At 35.3% G+C, this 14,236-nt stretch overlaps 1 protein-coding gene across 1 annotated transcript; it reads left to right on the top strand.

Annotated features, from left to right (window-relative positions):
- Nucleotides 1-4,943: 4,943 nt before the first annotated feature.
- Nucleotides 4,944-12,986, top strand: LOC115712761 (putative 1-phosphatidylinositol-3-phosphate 5-kinase FAB1C). Its single transcript, XM_030641113.2, has 11 exons — nucleotides 4,944-6,717; nucleotides 7,120-7,884; nucleotides 7,987-8,140; nucleotides 8,223-8,567; nucleotides 8,729-9,490; nucleotides 9,571-9,902; nucleotides 9,978-10,104; nucleotides 10,223-10,387; nucleotides 10,526-11,998; nucleotides 12,101-12,367; nucleotides 12,519-12,986. Exons 1-11 carry the CDS (start codon nucleotides 6,173-6,175, stop codon nucleotides 12,771-12,773), a joined length of 5,190 nt encoding a protein of 1,729 aa, XP_030496973.2. The 5' UTR covers nucleotides 4,944-6,172; the 3' UTR covers nucleotides 12,774-12,986.
- Nucleotides 12,987-14,236: the final 1,250 nt, after the last annotated feature.

Raw genomic sequence — 14,236 nt, 5'->3', positions numbered from 1 at the left:
TTGGTCATTTTTTCTTCTAGGCAAGACTCACAAACTGATAATTCACCCAAGACGACATTTTTCAATGGACCGTCTTTGGTTAACCTATGAAGTCTGTCATAGCCTATATGACCTAATCGTAAATGCCATAGATAAGTTTCATCATTATTATCAATCTCTTTTCTTTTATGGTTTCTAGGTTTAACAACATTGTTAAGTGTGATTTGTATTTTCGGTCTTAAAACATAAAGCCCTTGTTCTATGTGGGCAACACATAATTGAAATCCATTACGAGAAATTGTGCAAATAGAACTCGAAAAATTCAATTTATAAAATTGTGTTTGTAAACATGAAACACTAATCAAGTTTCTACTAAAATTAGGAATAAACAAAATATTGTCTAAAACTAAAAATTTCTTCTGAAACTTGAGGTGGGCTCTTCCTTTAGCTTGGACCGATACTAATTCGCCATTTCCAACTTTGAGCTTCAACTCCTCTGGATTTATATAAGTCTAAGTTTCAAGCAACTGCAATGAAGAACAAACATGGTTAGTAGATCCAGAATCAACAATCCAGAAGGATTTGTCATTCTCTAAAACACATGATTCAAAAACAAAAGCATTACCTTCATTCGAATTGTTTAGAAGTCTAGGACATCGTTCTTCCTGATGTCCCTTCTCATTACAATTTGAACATTGAAGTGTATTACCATCGCTTGAAGAAGCAGCATTGTTAGAAGCTTCATCCTTAATTCTTTCCTCTTACTCAAGTTTGCAAACTCGGGGGGTGGCCCCTTTGCAGGTAACTTCCGTTCATAAGCTCGCAATTCTGCTTCTAGCTTATCCAAGTCGGATGAGTTAAAATTGTTGATCATATAAGATACAACAAATCCATTATACTCAGGAGGAAAACTATTAAGTATGAACTGAACCCATTGTTCTCTAGATAATTCAATTCCAAGTTCAATATCGGTCCCTTCCAATGCATACTCCATGCATCCAACCCAAGCTTTACTTTAACCAATGCCCTGGAAAGGACATAGCACTTATCCAAGGTGCAAGTAAACTATGTTGTAGATTATCATATCAATTAAACCATGTGTATTGATAAATCTAGGAATACATTTGATCACATAATCTTAATTACTTTCCACTGTGCTGACGATACAATAAACAAGAATATCAATGTGATAAAGATTTGAATGAATTTATAAATCAAATAAACATATAAATGATCACATGAACCAAATGACACACTAAATAAGTGATGAAAATACTCATGTCTCTTTATTGATAATTGAATGATAAAGATTACATTGAAATAGAGTTTTATTTAGGGCACAAAGCCCAACAAAGGAGCCATAATATTATGCTGCTACCAATGTAAGGTGTTTACTGAGCTTTTGGCAACTAAATATATTTTAGAGCTTAAGAAAGTAATAACAGAGTAAATTACAAAACAACAAATAAGAGATTTTTACGTGGTTCAGGCGTTAACCATCCTTAATCCACGAGTCCATTTTATTAGACTCATCGACCGGTAACTATTTATACAAATAGATATACAATGTACTAGAACTCCTTTCTCCCGTGTTCCTCTCAAAAAAGAGGAAGCTTAGTAGGAATATTTTGGAGTTTTTTAGGTGTAATACAAAATGTGTTTGCTTAGGATCACGAAGAATGAGTCTTCTCTCCCAAAAAAAAGGGTCCTCCCCTCTCTTGTGCTTTTTTGGGGGTATTTATAAGCCAACTTCTTTGCATGTGCTGCCTTAGATGGATCATCGTTGGGGCAAAATCTGATTGTTGTATTGGTAGGTGGCATCTTTCCCATATGACATTTAAGGGCGTCAGATCGTACAGGTTGGGCCTTATGCGCGAGTCATCTTAGGGCTTCTCCTTTTTGAATTTCCCTTATTCCTAGCCGTTGGATCATTTGGTCAGGTACACAAGGACGTGCATGCCCTGTATGATAGCGTGTCGTGGGAGACAGCCTCTGAAGTCGTACCTAAAAAAGCCTGGTCACTAGGTCCATAGTCTGACACGTATAGGCAAAGCTTCCGTGGGCTAAAGGCGTAGCCTGATTTAACGTGTCTCAAAATTCCTTGGCCCCTCTGGGAAAATCCATACTCTTCTCGGAGTAGATGGCTTTGGTTCCTGGAACGGGGGGATACTTTGGCTCACAGATACCCTCTGTGTTGCTAGTAGTCAGGGAACTCCCTATCACGAAAACTCTTCCCGTGAAGTTGGTGCCTTTATCTTCCCGGAGCATCAATTGAGGGAGCTGGTCAGCTAATGACTTCTTAGCCTTTCTTGATTAAAATCTACGTGTCATGATTACAAAAACGCGAATAACATAAGGTTTTTTAGAACTTTAAATGTGTTTATTTTTTTATTTTTCAGAAATTCATGTTTAGGGTGTTAGATTATAAAATATAATCAAATATAATTGTTACTAAATCTAGATCCTGGTAAAATAACTTCCAACAACTGTCTGAGAGCCATGGTAATAATTTACTTTCATAAAATATAGTTTAAAACGATGATTTTGATGATTTGGATGTGTTCATGTTGGTTTATGTGCTTAATTGATAATTGATTATTAATTATGAATTTTTGACAAAAAATAATTTTTATTTCGTACTAAGAGTATTTTTTCTGGAAAGTAGATGAAAAATTAATTAATTTAGGCTTTTACATAACTCAATTTGGATTTAAATTTAATTAGTTATGATTATTTGAAAATTAGAAAATATCTAGCCTAGGGTTACATGCGTATGTGCGCGGATGAGGGTGATGCTCGGTCTTAACCAAGCTTCAAACAACCTCATGCCTGAGTTTTCTCGGATAAGGGCTGTCCGAAGCCTTAGCTGACCGAGCTCCCTTGGTCAAGAAGGCTCCATGTGGATCTTGTAAGTCTCCATGCTTTTCTTATTTGTGTTTACTGTGCAACCATGAGATCTTAAAGGATGGAAGGCTGCTCGACACCAGGACTGACCCTGAAGAAATAGGGGCCCAAGATGATAAAAAATTTTGGGCCCCTTAATAAATATATAAATATATTTAAATAAAAAAAATAATCTAAAAAAATTATATGCTACATATCATAACATAAAGAAAATAAAATAAATATACATAAATCTGAAATAAGTTATAAAGTATTCTTAATGAATTTCTATTTTTTTTTTAATTAGCTGTATCATTCATGATAAAATTTTTATCTTGCTAAAATTTCAATAATACAATAAATCAAATTCTTAAAAACAAAAAACAATCAAGTCTAAATTTACCTGTAGTGAATAATTTTTAACAAATAAATTAAATAAGATATATAAAAAAGAAATAAATTAAAATCAAATCAAATAATATACAAGAAAAAATTTATTTATTATTATTATTATTGAAATTAAATATTATATCTTGATTAATAATTTTTTTTTTCTCACAAGAAAAGAAAGAAAATAATAAAAAAAAAATAGACGAATTTTTTCTTAGTAGCAAAAAAGGAGATGAACTTATGAAATGTTGGACTTAGAAAAAAAATATTTAAATAATATTTATGCATTTAAATCTAATAAAATCTAATCTTTTACTAGGTTGCCACTATGCTAGGCCAAGTTTGGGTGTATTAATTGTTAATTTAAATTAAATATAGCATTTAAATAAGGGAAACTTACAAAAAATACTGGAATTTAAGTTAGCTTTTACAAAAATACTGTCACACGGAATTTTTTTCAAAAATACTGTGTTTTTATAAAACACCAGTAAAACACAAAACATAACAACTCAAAACAACAGTAGAACAACTAAAAAACACAAGTGAAAACTTAACAAAGTATAACGCAGTATAAAACTTATAAAAAAAACACAGTAAAAAAGTAAAAAATAAGTATTTTGTAAGAAAAATGGCAAAAGTTAGTATATCATGTAAATTTTTCTTTAAATAATGATATATTAAAAAATTTTAATGGGTCCTACGCATGGGTCTAGCTCGCCTATGCTTAGGGCTAGACCTGCACGAAACTAACTTAACCGGTTAGTGCTAACTTGTCTCTAATGTGTTTTTTGCTTTTTTTGCCAATTAGAGGTGCCACACCAAGTTAACTAAAATTAAGATAACATGTACATCAAGTGATTTTCCTATATTATAAAAATTTCATATTTTTATATATTATTATATTAATTTTAATTTATATTAAAATATTATATATTTATATGCATGCAAAATTTAATAGCATGTATAATTTGAAATAAAATATAATATAAACTACAATACTATATGGGATATAATTTGTAACGAACGAACCCCCTCAAATCTTTATTTTTAGGATTTGTTGTGGAACATTGTGCCAACTGTAAAAATATATAAAAAAGATAATGAAATTATGATAATAAAAATTAAATAATTAAAGCAATGATAAAATTCTTTAAACGCCCTTTTGCACACACTGATTCTGACCCTTGCCTTTTTATTTGGGATTTTATTAAGACTAAACGAGGAAAGCTTGCTTCTTCATCTATCTAAACATAAATAAAAAAATCTCAACATTTTCAACAAAAACCAAAATAAAGAAAAAAAAAAAACAAAAAATAAAGCATCACGCTGACCAATCAACATGCTCCTAACTCATCAATATAAAAATAATAAATTAAATAAAAATGAAAAATTTGAGGTGGCGTTTGGTTGGAGGTAATGAAATGGAATGGAATGGAAAGGAAACAATTTTCATTCCATTCTTTTGTTTGGTTGCATTTTAAAGTATTAGAATGGCATTCCAATGGAATGCTCTTTCCACCATTCCATTTTAAAAAGAAAGGAATGACCATTCCAATGTAACAAGAAAAAAAATTTAATTATTTTTTTATCAATTTTTTTTATGTATTTTAAATTTTATTCCATTCCATTCCTATTCCTATTCCTATTCCCTTTCCCATTCCTATTCCTATATTTTTATTCCTCCCAACCAAACGCCTCCTAAAAGGGGAAAGAGAGAGAGAGAGAGTTGGTGCTTTTTGAATTGTTTTACAGAAAGAGAGAGAGAGAAAAGTAAAGAGAGAAAAAAAAAATGTTAAGGCTCAGTAATTGTAATAGTAATAGTAAGAGAGAAGGTAATGTAGATGTGGAAATGGTGGAATTCGAGATGCGAGCCGATTCCGGTAGAAAGGGAACCTTCTCCGTACTCTTCCTTTTTCTCCTTTTCATTCTCATTCTTCATCCTCTTTGATTTTTATTATTAATATTATCAGTATTTTCTGTTTGGAGAGAGAAAGAGAGAAAGTTTCTTCAATTTTATAAACAGATACTCACTAAATAATTATAATAATCTTTAAACAAAACATAATTCTTATTCCCTTCCCCCTTGCACTGTTGCTTGTTACGCACTTCTTCTCTTTTGTTTTTGTTTTTAAAGTTTCTGATTTATATTTATAGAGTCGGTTCCGCGCTTCCTTCGAATTTTCTCTTTATGTTTAATCTTTGCGGATTTGGATTGTGTGGATCATCAGCGGTTTGGGGATTAGGGTTTTATGATCCTTCTTGTTTTCTTTGTCAGCTGTTGGATTTGAATCGTTCTGATGCTCGAATCTGTCATTCGATGCACAGTTGAGGAATCTGGGATTGGTTAGGGTTTTTCATTTAGAAAGTTTCTACCTGCGTTTCTTGATCTTGGTTAGTGTTTCTTACTGGGTTTGTAGCTTCGTTTTTTTTTTTTTTTTAATTTATTAACAAATGTTAGTTATTGTTTCATTTTTTTTTCTTTTATTTTGGGAAGGGTATGTGTTGAGGATTATTGGGATATGATTTGGGTTGTAAATATATTTAGTTTTGTTTGATCTTATATTGTCGATTTCCTCTGAAATATTTTGTGATTCTTGGAGGACTTATTTCTTTCTATTCCCATTTTTGAAAAGGAAAAACAAAGAAGAGAAAAAAAGAAAAAGAAAAAACCAAGTCAAAAAAAGTCAAAATCTGTTCAAAACCCACATCCATACGCCCACCATTTTTATCTGTGGGTTTATCCTTACAAATATTTTTGGTTAATTTTTACACCAGAGTATTCCATAACTCGAGTCTGAGAGTAGATTTTTTTTTTTTGAACAAAAACTTGAAAAAAAAATACTAAATTTAGAAAGAGTTGTGAAAAAAAAAGTTTGGGAGGAGGAGGTGGTTCCAATTCTTGGTTGGGTTATTACATTCTATGGGAATACCTGATACTTCACTATTAGATCTAATAGTAAAGGTTAAGTCTTGGCTCTACCGAGAAGCAAGCGATATACGTTTTTCCGGCGAATTTGAAATGCCCGAAAACGGTAACAATATGTGTTGTGAATGCCATACAAACTTCTCCAGTCATTCTCCGAGATACCATTGCCAAAGTTGTGGTAGGTGGTTTTGTGGGAAATGTATCCCTGATTATGAGTCACTTGTTATTGAATCTAGCGGTGTAATGAAGTTCTGCAAGTTATGTTCTGAGACGGGAATGAGAGGGGTAGTTGGGAGCAAATTCAATGAGAAAGTACACCCATCTGCTTCTCCCCGTGAAAGCCCTGAACCACCATCTCCGTGCTTTCACGGTGAAAGAATCAAGTGTTCTACATATGCGGAATCGATTCAGAGTGATCACTTTTCACGATATCTTGAAGCCCGGGATTATGGTTATTCTCCCCATGCCATTACAAGTGAGGTTATGTCCTCATTTAGCGGTCATCCATCTCCTGTATATGTTCATACCTCGTCTAGTAGGTAAGCTTTTAATCAGGTTGGGTGTAGTTTTGGTAGATGTTTTTCTTCAGATTATGAAGGTTTTTCTCTTGGATTTCCTCACACATATGACATGTTTATTATTAAACCATATGAAACTGTTTAAAGTCCAAATTTTCAATGTTTTGTACGGTTATAATTGGTGTTACAAATTATAAATGGAAAGCTTTCTTTCTCTTTCTTGTTTTTTTTCTTTTTTTGTTTTTTAAATAAATAAAAATAAATCATTAAATAAATAAATGGAAAGCTGGTATAACTCCCGGTCTTGGTTCATGTCATATCGATGATATACTTTTTGATGATTTGGTTTGTCTTGATTGTTGTTTCTCGTTTTTTCTTTTTAATATATTGCCTGCCTCAGTAAATCTATCTTTATTAATGCAGGAGTGATGAAGAAGATGCAGAGGATTCGGGGAAGCACCTTCTTAGCCCTTCAAGTGAATATTGTCATGACAATGCCGATGTAGATTCAAATACTGTTAGTGTTAGATATAGCTCTAAGTCTGTAGTATCAAGTTCTTTTGAGAACCCCTCTAGGATTAATTTTTCAGTTGGGCATTCTGTACAGAAGGTGGAAAGTGTGTCTCGAAATAGTCATTTTGGTCAAGAGCCTGTTTTAAAAAGGCCCGTGTTAGAGTATGAGGATCCAGAAAACACAGAATACTGTTCAGATGACTTGTCAATTTTTCGTAACCAATATGAGAGATCACAAAGACCACTGGACTTCGAAAATAATGGTCTTCTCTGGTTTCCCCCTCCCCCTGAAGATGAAAATGATGAGGCAGAGAATGGATCTTTTGCTTATGATGATGACGATGATGATGATTTTGGTGACTCAGGTGCATTCTTCTCATCAAGTGGTAGTCTTTCTAGCATCTTTCCAGCGAAAGAGAAACCTAATGAAGATAACAAGGAGCCTCTTAAAGCTGTGGTCCAGGGGCATTTTAGGGCTCTTGTTTCACAGCTGCTACAAGGAGAAGGTATCAAAATTGGCCAAGAGAATGGAAGTGAGGATTGGCTTGACATAGTTACAACAGTTGCATGGCAAGCTGCAAATTCTGTGAAGCCAGATACTAGCAGAGGAGGCAGTATGGATCCTGGTGATTATGTAAAGGTCAAATGTATAGCATCAGGAAGTCCAGTTGATAGGTATATATGTCTTTTGCATTCCGGAGATGTTTGATATCCCAACATTTTAGATCTCTCATACGTGGATGCATTCTTAATATTACCGTGTTGTTGTGTATGCAGCACCCTTGTAAAGGGAGTGGTTTGTACCAAAAACATAAAGCACAAGCGCATGACCTCACAATACAAACATGCTAGGTTACTTATTTTAGGAGGAGCACTGGAATACCAGAAAGTTCCAAATCAGTTGGCTTCTTTTGATACTTTACTTCAGCAGGTATTTTCTAATAATTTGCTGATTTTTAAGCTACGTATAATGAAATGTTATCATAAACTTTTAAAGCAATTGTTTTGTGCAGGAAAATGAGCATCTGAAGACTATCATTTCAAAGATTGAAGCTCTCCGTCCAAATGTTCTGTTAGTAGAAAAAAGTGTTTCTTCATATGCCCAAGATTATTTGCTCACGAAGGAAATTTCGTTAGTGCTGAATGTTAAAAAGCCTTTGCTGGAGCGTATAGCTCGGTGCACTGGTGCTCTTATCACGCCATCAATTGATAATATATCAACAACTCGATTAGGGCACTGTGAATTATTTCGCTTGGAAAAAGTTTCTGAAGAACATGAGAATAGCAATCAGTTAAACAAGAAGCCAACAAAAACCTTGATGTTTTTTGAAGGGTGTCCAAGACGTTTAGGTTGCACGGTAATGTTCCTTGGTGCTTGTGTAGTTTCTACCCTCTTTGGCTGACATTTTATTTCCAGTACTTTTTGTTTCATTTATTCGGGAACTGCATTATATTTTACTATTCTCGCAGACTGGATAATTCATTACGTCTAACTAGGTTGTTGGGGCTTCTTGTGTAGGTTCTGTTGAGGGGCAAAAGTCGTGAAGAACTGAAGAAGGTTAAACATGTCGTTCAATATGCAGTTTTTGCTGCTTATCATTTATCCCTTGAGACTTCCTTTCTTGCAGATGAGGGTGCTACCCTGCCGAAGATGGCACAAGGACAGTCAATTGCTATTCAAGAGAAAGAAACAGCTGATCCTACGGTTTCTGTGAACTTTGATTCAATTGCTTCAACTAATTATGTAGCAGTTGCTGAGGGTTCTGCTCATGATCGGGAAATTTTGGATATCAATCCTGAATTGGAAGGATGTGGCTCTCTGTCTGAGCATTTTGGCCTGGAAAATGACTTTCCTTTGCTAGTTGATGCTGTGGACTCTCCTTCCATGGAAAACATAGTACCAGATGCGTACAATGATGATTTTGAATCTAATATTGGTCTAAACACTTCATTGAACCCGTCCAATTATGTCACAGATTCCAGGATCTTTTCCGATGCCAGAAATTTTTCCCAACAAGATTTAATGGTAAACTTACCACAAGACGAGAAACAACCTGAAGAGATTTATGAGCTGACAAAGTCTGAAAGGATAGATGAAAATGAGGTTTCAAGTGAGTACTTCTCAGCTGCTGATAGTCATCAAAGCATATTGGTATCTTTTTCTAGTCATTGTGTACTTAAAGGAATTGTTTGTGAACGCTCCCGACTTATGCGCATTAAGTTTTATGGCTGTTTTGACAAGCCTCTAGGGAGATATCTTCGTGACGACTTGTTTGATCCGGTAATTGTTTACATGTTTCCCTATTCATATTTTGTGACTCTGGGTTGAAAGGACCAATTAACTATTTTTTTTATTCTCAGACATCGCATTGTAGGTCTTGCAAAGAATCAGCTGAAGCCCATGTCTTATGCTATACCCATCAGCAGGGAAATCTTACGATTAATGTCAGGCGTCTTTCTTCTTTAAAACTACCCGGAGAACGAGACGGTAAAATCTGGATGTGGCATCGTTGCCTGAGATGTGCTCATATAGATGGAGTTCCACCAGCCAATCGCAGGGTGGTTATGTCAGATGCTGCTTGGGGACTTTCTTTTGGGAAGTTTTTGGAACTTAGTTTCTCAAATCACGCAACTGCTAATCGCATTGCAACTTGTGGTCATTCGTTGCAAAAGGATTGTCTTCGCTACTATGGGTAAGTGCTAATACATAATTTTATAATAATAGTTTGTAATATAGTGATTTTGATATTGAAGACTTTAATTAACAGGTTTGGAAGTATGGTTGCTTTCTTCCGGTATTCCCCTATAGATATTCTCTCTGTACGCTTGCCACCATCATTACTTGAATTTAATGGCTATGTCCATCCGGAGTGGACGAGAAAAGAGGCAACTGAGGTTTGAAAATCAGAGTTTTTCTTTTTAGCATTTTTTGTTTAGACTACTAATTTCGGAACTGGTTTAATTCTTTTGTGAGTGTGTTGATGACTGTCCTAACAATTAAATACATTCACAGTTGATGGGAAAAATGGAAACCTTGTATGCTGAAATATCTGATGTACTCGATGGTATGGAAGATAAAACTCGATCTTTTGGACATGAAGCCTTTGACACTAGGGATTTACAAAGCTGCATATTGGAGCTGAAAGATCTTGTGAAAAAAGAAAGAAATGAATACATTGTAAGTTGGAAATGGAGCATAGTTGTGACAAGTCCTCAAATTGACAATTTATAAATACTTGTGCTTTTGTAGTTATTTAATTTTCAATCATCCTTCATATCACAAATTTGTTGTCTTTTCATTTGCTACTTGAAACAGGCTATTTTGCAACCTGCTTTTATGGAGATTTCACAACCGGGCCAAGTAGCTGTAGATGTTTTGGAACTAAATCGCTTAAGGCGTTCTCTCCTAATTGGTTCACATGTTTGGGATCGCCGATTTTATTCACTGGATACTCTTCTCAAAAGTAATTCATTTTCCAGGGCTGCCCAAGGTGATTTATTTGGTCATCCAGTAGAGTTGATTAGTGATTCATTTTGTAAGGAAGACAAGCTTGAATATGGACATGAAATAAATGTGTCTGAATCATTAAGTTGGTTAGACTTCCCTAGAAATGATGTATTGTCGCCGCGGAGTGAGCCTTGCATCCCTAATGACTCTGAACTGAACTTGTGTCATCATGACAAGCAGGAGGAAACACTTGCAGATGGAAAAACCTCTAAAGATATGAATTCCTCCGAAAGCTTTCCTTCTCATGAATCTACTCTTTCTGAGAGAATAGATTCTGCTTGGACAGGTACTGATCAACTTCCCTTGAGTGCTCAAAGTGGGCTTCAAGCTGGTATTGTGAGGCAGGTAAGTCAAAGTGATACTGTACCTATTAGAAGGCTGGCGATGTCAGCAAGAAATCATTCTTTTGATTCTGCTTTAAGAGTTCAAGAAAGAGTTCGAAAAGGACTGCCTCCTTCTTCTTTGCATGTGTCAACTCTTAGGTCTTTCCACGCCTCCGGAGATTTCAGGAATATGATCAGAGATCCGGTTAGCGTTATGAGAACTTACTCCCAAATATTTCCTCAGGAGGCTCAGAAGTCAAATATAGTTTTGAGTTCCACACCTTCATTTATCTCTTCTGCATCCCATGTGACTGAAGGTGTACGAATGTTGTTACCCCAGACGTGCCAGAGTGATATAGTTGTTGCTGTTTATGATAATGAACCCACCAGTATAATATCATATGCGCTTAGTTCCAAAGAATATGATGACTGGGTTGCTAATAAATCAAATGATCATGAGGTATCTTGTAGTCAGCATGAGAGCCACAAAGATAATACTGCAGCTTCCACTATTTCAGCCTGGCAATCTTTTGGCTCTATGGACTTGGATTATACCCGTTATGGAAGTGGATCAGAAGATACTCCGTCATCCATCAGTTCCTTATTTGCGGATTTTAAAAAATCTCCACATTTGAGGCTCTCATTTGGAGATGACAAAGTGAAGTTTTCTGTTACATGCTACTTTGCAGAATTGTTCGACTCTCTTAGAAAGAAATGTTGTCCTAGTGAAGTAGACTTTGTACGATCATTGAGCCGCTGCAAGAGATGGAGTGCGCAAGGGGGCAAAAGCAATGTGTATTTTGCCAAATCATTGGATGAGAGATTCATTGTAAAGCAAGTCACAAAGACAGAGTTGGATTCTTTTGAAGAATTTGCACCTGCATATTTTAAATACCTGACAGACTCCCTTGGCTCGGGAAGTCCTACTTGTCTAGCCAAAATTCTCGGTATATATCAGGTATTAGTTTTTTTGTTAATGTGTTTGTAAATTAGTGGCTATACATGAGATTAGTTGGACATCAGATTGTTTTTTCTCTTAATTCTTGATTTGCATTGGCAGGTCACTAGTAAACACATGAAAGGTGGAAAGGAAACAAGGATGGATTTGATGGTGATGGAGAACCTTTTCTTCAAGAGAAATATATCAAGGGTCTACGATCTTAAGGGCTCCGCTCGTTCACGTTACAATAATGATACAACTGGGGAAAACAAAGTACTTCTAGATATGAATTTGTTGGAAACCCTTCGGACAAAGCCCATATTTCTCGGAAGCAAAGCAAAGAGAAGCCTTGAAAGAGCTGTTTGGAACGATACGGCCTTTCTGGCGGTAATAGTTTCACACTTTCTAGATTATGCTTTTTGGTTGCAGTAATTTTTTTTTTCAGAGAATCTAAAGGTCGTATGAAACATTTTTTTTTTTTATTTATTTAAATTTCCAATGGTTTGCTTATGTGTTTTTCTTTTGGCTGCTTGTCCAGTCTGTTGATGTGATGGACTACTCACTTTTGGTTGGGGTGGATGATGAGAAGAAGGAGCTGGTGTTGGGAATCATTGATTTCATGAGACAGTACACATGGGACAAGCATTTGGAAACTTGGGTTAAGGCCTCTGGAATTCTGGGTGGTCCGAAGAATGCTTCCCCAACCATTATTTCTCCAAAACAGTACAAGAAAAGGTTTCGAAAGGCAATGACTACTTATTTTCTTACTGTACCTGATCAATGGTCTTCATAAAGCAAAAAAAGAAAAAAAAAAAGAAAAAACAAATGGCATGATTGCATTCTTTTTGTAAGCAAAGCATGTGTTGATCAATAAAATATATAAATGGGGATTTTCATTTTTCCTAAAAAGAAAGAGAAATGAGGTCCCCCTGGTGATTCATTTATAAACATTCTCACTGATGTATATTTATATTTTAAAAAAATGGAGCTAATTGTTTTCTTTTTATTTATTTTTTTTCGATTAATTAAAAATGGAGCTAATAGCTGAGTAGACTTGCACGGTCTCTATCTCTCTTCTGGAATTGTCATTAAGCGTGTGTATACATTGGGTATTATGCATAAAGGTGTTAATGCAAGGTTATCTCTAAAATCATTGCTGATAGAATTAAGCCTTTGTTGTTTTCTCTAATTTATCCTACCCAAGCTGCTTTTGTTCCGGGGAGGAATATTCAGGATAACAATGTGATTATTCAAGAAATTATCCACTCCTTCAACAGGAAGAAAGGAAAAGAGGGTTGTTTTGCTATTAAAATTGACCTTGTGAAAATTTATGACAAACTGAGTTAGAAATTTATTGAGCATGTGCTTGATGGTTTTGGGGTGCCGCAAAAGTTTAGAGGGTGGATATCTTAGTGTATCACTACTACTCTCAATATTTGCCTAAATGGAGGTCAATTTGGTAAGATTACGCCCTCGTGCGACTTGCGTTAGGGCGACCCCTTATCTCCTTATTCATCTGGGCTGCGTAAATTTTGTTAAGACTTTTGGTAGACGCCCAATGTAAGGGAAATATCAACGGTATCAGACTCAGTAGAGGAGGCCCCATAATTTCTCACATTTTTTTTTTGCGGATGATTTAATTTTGGTTGGAAAAGCGAACTGGGAAGAAGTTAAAGGCTATTGGCAGTGCATTGAGAAGTTTTGCGATTGGTCGGGCCAACAAGTCAACAAACTCAAAACTTCGATTTCTTTAGCAAAAACACTCCCAATGGCATGAAAAGAGGAATCAAGTCTCAGCTGGGTATTGGATCCCCATATGGCAACATTAAATACCTTGGGTTACCTATCTTTTGGTCCAAACAAAAGGATGCTGACTTCAATTTCATTATCAAAAACCTCACGTCTAAGCTTCATGGTTGGAAAGCTAAGACACTATCTAAAACCGGTCGTGCTACCCTCATTAAATCTGTGGGCTTATCCCTACCTATGTATGCTATGCAAACGACCAAACTCTCAAGTCGACTTGTTGCTAAGATTGATGGAATGGTTCGTGATTTTTGGTGGGTCCGAAAGGGGTAACCATGGTCTACATCTAAAAGCTTGGGATAAGCTTTGCCTCTCGAAGTCCTTAGGGGGTCTTGGATTCCGTAAAACTAGAGAAATGAATCTCGCCTTCCTGGCAAAATGGGGTGGAACCTTTTGATTCACAATCAATCCCTTTGTTGTCAGATCTTGGAGGCAAAATACCTAAAAGGA

Source organism: Cannabis sativa, chromosome 4 (assembly GCF_029168945.1).
Source record: "Cannabis sativa cultivar Pink pepper isolate KNU-18-1 chromosome 4, ASM2916894v1, whole genome shotgun sequence".
Lineage (NCBI taxonomy): Eukaryota > Viridiplantae > Streptophyta > Magnoliopsida > Rosales > Cannabaceae > Cannabis > Cannabis sativa.
The sequence above is the reverse complement of the archived record's forward strand: the minus strand, read 5'-3'. Positions and strand labels throughout refer to the sequence as shown.